At 35.4% G+C, this 3,701-nt stretch overlaps 1 protein-coding gene across 1 annotated transcript; it reads left to right on the top strand.

The window, feature by feature from the left end:
* Positions 1-3,091: 3,091 nt before the first annotated feature.
* Positions 3,092-3,441, top strand: LOC122106921 (cytochrome c oxidase subunit 7B2, mitochondrial). Its single transcript, XM_042678478.1, has one exon. The coding sequence runs from the start codon at positions 3,092-3,094 to the stop codon at positions 3,332-3,334; it is 243 nt and encodes an 80-aa protein (XP_042534412.1). The 3' UTR covers positions 3,335-3,441.
* The last annotated feature ends 260 nt before the right edge of the window (positions 3,442-3,701 follow it).

The following is a 3,701-nucleotide window of genomic DNA, read 5'->3' as shown; positions in this document are numbered from 1 at the left end:
GAATGAGAAAACCACAGAATTTCATTATCACATGAAATGTTAAGTATGTACAATAGGAGTTTCTAAAGGAAAATTCATAATCACAGACACTATTATAAGAAAATTTAGTGTAGATGGAAAACAAAGGCTTCACGGATATGTGAGTAGTCAAACAGTGAACACTAAGGGGTACAATTAATGTCACTGGAACCAAAGTATATTATCTGAATTTCAAGCTCACATTAGGCCAGGAGTAATGACTCAATTTGTTACAAAGCAGCAGGCCTGAGTCAGCAGTATGCTAGTAGTGATCCTACTTACCAGAAGTTAGGCTCTGATTGTGTGCTTTCTAAAGACAGAAGTAAATGTTACCTAGGTGCTTTTGTATTGAATTAGGCCTGTACCTGTCATACACTAACTCATTTTACCTGCAGTGAATTCTGAATTCAATTCGAATTAGATTTTGGTGCTTTTTGGTGGAGAGGTTTGTGATGACTAGGAAAAAAAAAATTGAATAGTTGAACTTCAGAGGAAAATAATTTGGTTGTCATAATCTGAAAAGTACTACTTATTATGGGAAATAAGAATTTCAGGGTCATGTTTTCTATGTTGTGAGTAAAGTATTTGGAGTTGGGAGTTCTCAATGAACAGCCTTTTTATGTATATGTTGCCTACATTGGGCCACAGTTAACAGATATCATTGCTAAAGTCTAAGTACTGGTTGATAGCTTACACAAAGGAAGAAAAATTAACAATTATTTTGTTTAAAAAACAAAATCATTTGGGGTATTATAAAATGTATATCTTATCTTATTTTCCCCTCCTCTATGCCCATTATGGGGCTTGAGCTTGGAGCTTGCATGCTGTTCCTGAACTTTTTTGCTCAAGGCTGGTGCTCTACCACTTGAGCCACAGCTCTGAGCACTTTTGGCTTTTTGATGGTTAACTGGAGATAAGAGTACCATTGTTTTTTTCTTCCTGGGCTGGCTTCTAACCATGATCCTAAAATCTTAGCTTCCTTAGAAGCTAGGATTATAGGCATGAGCCACTAGCACCCTGCTGATTTTTCTAATTTTTTACTTGTTCTTGATATTTACTTTAGCTTCTTATGATGCACCTAATGTCCAGGTTCAAAAGGTTCTTTGTATACTTTTGTATCAGTTTATCTTACAAGAAAATATTTATCCCTTGCTTTGGAGAACTTGCAATTTACAAGAAGAGGAAATAATAGATAATTCTTTAAGAGTAACACGGCAAGCTACAGTCTAGGAGAAGTCATAGTTACAGAAGTCGTATTGATAATTGGATTGTGTTCAAAATGTACAGAGTACTTTTAAAGCAAACGATAGAAAGTGAACTACCTGTTAGAAAATGGACAAAAGATTTGAAGATATACATATTACATAAACATATAAAAAGTTGCTCAACCTCATATGTTTGTTGGAGAACTGGAAATAGAATAACCTATACACCTATTGGAATGACTGAAGTCCAAACACTAACACTTAGGCCGAATGCTATTAAGGATAGCCTGAATGTTTTCCTCATTTGTTGATGGTGGAAATGAAAAGTAGTACAGCTTGTCTGGATATTAGGAAGTTTCTTCTGAACTAGATACTGCATATTGTTACTATATTAGCTAGTAGTCATGCTCTTTAATATTTACCCCAGTTGGTTAAAAACTTATGTCCCTATCAAAATATGTACAAGGATGTCTATAGCATCTTCATTCATAATTGTCCAAACTTGAGAATAATCAAGATTTTCTGTTCTTCAAGTAGAGAATGTATAAATTAATATATCTGGACAATGGAATACCATTCAATGCCAAAAAAGAAATGGCTATGAAGTCCTAAAAAGACATGAAAGAAACTTAAGTGTATTTTGTTTTGGTTGGTTGTAGGGCTTGATCTCTGTGCCTAGGCATTGTTCCTGAGCTCTTCAGCCCAAGGAGAGTGCTCTACCACTTGAGCCACAGCACCACTTCTAGTTTTCTGGTGGTTAATTAGAAATAAGAGTCTCACAGACTTTCCTGTCTTGGCTGGCTTTGAACCATGATCCTCAAATCTCAGCCTCCTGAGTAGCTAAGATTATAGGCATGAGCCACAGGCACCTGGCTCAGGGAGTTCTTTTTAGGCCACTAACACTTCTCTGTATGATCCAGTAGTAGTGAGCACATGTCATTATACATTTGTCAAAACCCACTGAGTATGCAATGTTCAGAGTGAACCCTAATATAAGCTATCAATTTGAGTGATATTAGTATTGATGTAGGTTTATCAATTGTAAAGAATGACCCATCCTGTTGAAAGACACTGATAGTTTGTAAGATGTGTGTGTATATAGTAAGTAGAGAATATTTGGAAGTCTCTGTATTGTTCACAAAACTGGTCTAAAATAAAAGCCTATATAAAAAGATAATTCCTCTAACTAAATTATATACAAGAAGAGTTATTATAAGTATGGCAGTCCAGAGAAGATAAGGCTTATTCAGTCTAGATTTGAAAAAGACTTCACAGAAATGGTGATTTGTGGGGAGATAATTTAAAAGTAAGTAGAATTTTGCCAGTGTGAAGGAGAAGGTAAGTTTCACAAGTAGAGAAAGGGAAGAAGGAGGGAGTTTAACAGGAAAGCGAAAAAACAGGAGGAAGGGGAAGAGGTGTAACTTACTACATGGTTGCCATGTAATTCTGATGGAAATTTGGAGTTTAAAGGAGAGGTGAAGGAGGTACATCATTAGACTAGTGGATAAATTAGGGAAAACTAGCCATTTTTGAAGTCTATGTACAGAGTAAACCATTGTATACTTCTGATGAACGGAAAAGCTAATACTGTAGATTCATTGTTGGACATTCTTGTCTCAGTTTGATACTGAGGGAACTGAGGCAAAGTGGTTATAAATATTCATGTTCATATAACTAATAAGTGGCAAGCTGAAATTCATGTCCAGACCTCATAATAGCAATACTCACATTCCTGATTAATGCTGTGAGAAGTGGTATGGGAAAAACATTCAGCGAAAGAGGAACTAAATCCAATTGCCCTTTTTTGTCTGCTTTTTTTTCCAGGTTGCTCTTCAACAAGATAGACCAAATACAGTCCACTCAGAACAATGTTTCGTTTGGGCCGAAGTATGCTAAGTAATCTCAACATTCGAAGCATTCAGGAAATGGTGGCAAGATCAAGTCACCTAAAGCACTCACCAGATTTTCATGACAAATATGGCAATGCAGTGCTTGCCAGTGGAACCTCTTTCTGTATTGTTTCATGGTTTGTTTATATTACACAGATAGGAGTAGAATGGAACCTATCTCCTGTTGGAAGAGTTACCCCCAAAACTTGGAAACATCATTAATTGTTAGCTATTCAAACAGAATTGTCTTAAAACCAACTTGGTATGTAAGCATTTTCTTGTTCATTAAAATATAGAAGAATTAAAGAAATAAAGTTCATTTGAACTTTTACAGTTTGTTGCAAATAATCATTTTAGTGCATAGAAGCAATTAAGGCAGTACTAGCATATTACATAGATTATGAATATCATGTTTGAAATGGAATTAATAAAGCATGTGTTCTGCTTTAATGGCATGCTAGGGCTAGGTATCCTTCTGTGGACATACACATAAACCTTATGAACTCACTTGATTGGATCTCTTCTTTTGAATATTTTTTATTATCTTTAGGTATGCAAAGGAGTTGCCCTTTAAAAAAGCAGTTTGTGA

This window comes from Dipodomys spectabilis, unplaced genomic scaffold, assembly GCF_019054845.1.
Source record: "Dipodomys spectabilis isolate Male_0828 unplaced genomic scaffold, ASM1905484v1 ptg000043l, whole genome shotgun sequence".
Classification (NCBI taxonomy): domain Eukaryota; kingdom Metazoa; phylum Chordata; class Mammalia; order Rodentia; family Heteromyidae; genus Dipodomys; species Dipodomys spectabilis.
Note: the sequence above shows the minus strand (reverse complement) of the source record. Positions and strands in the feature narration are given on the sequence as shown.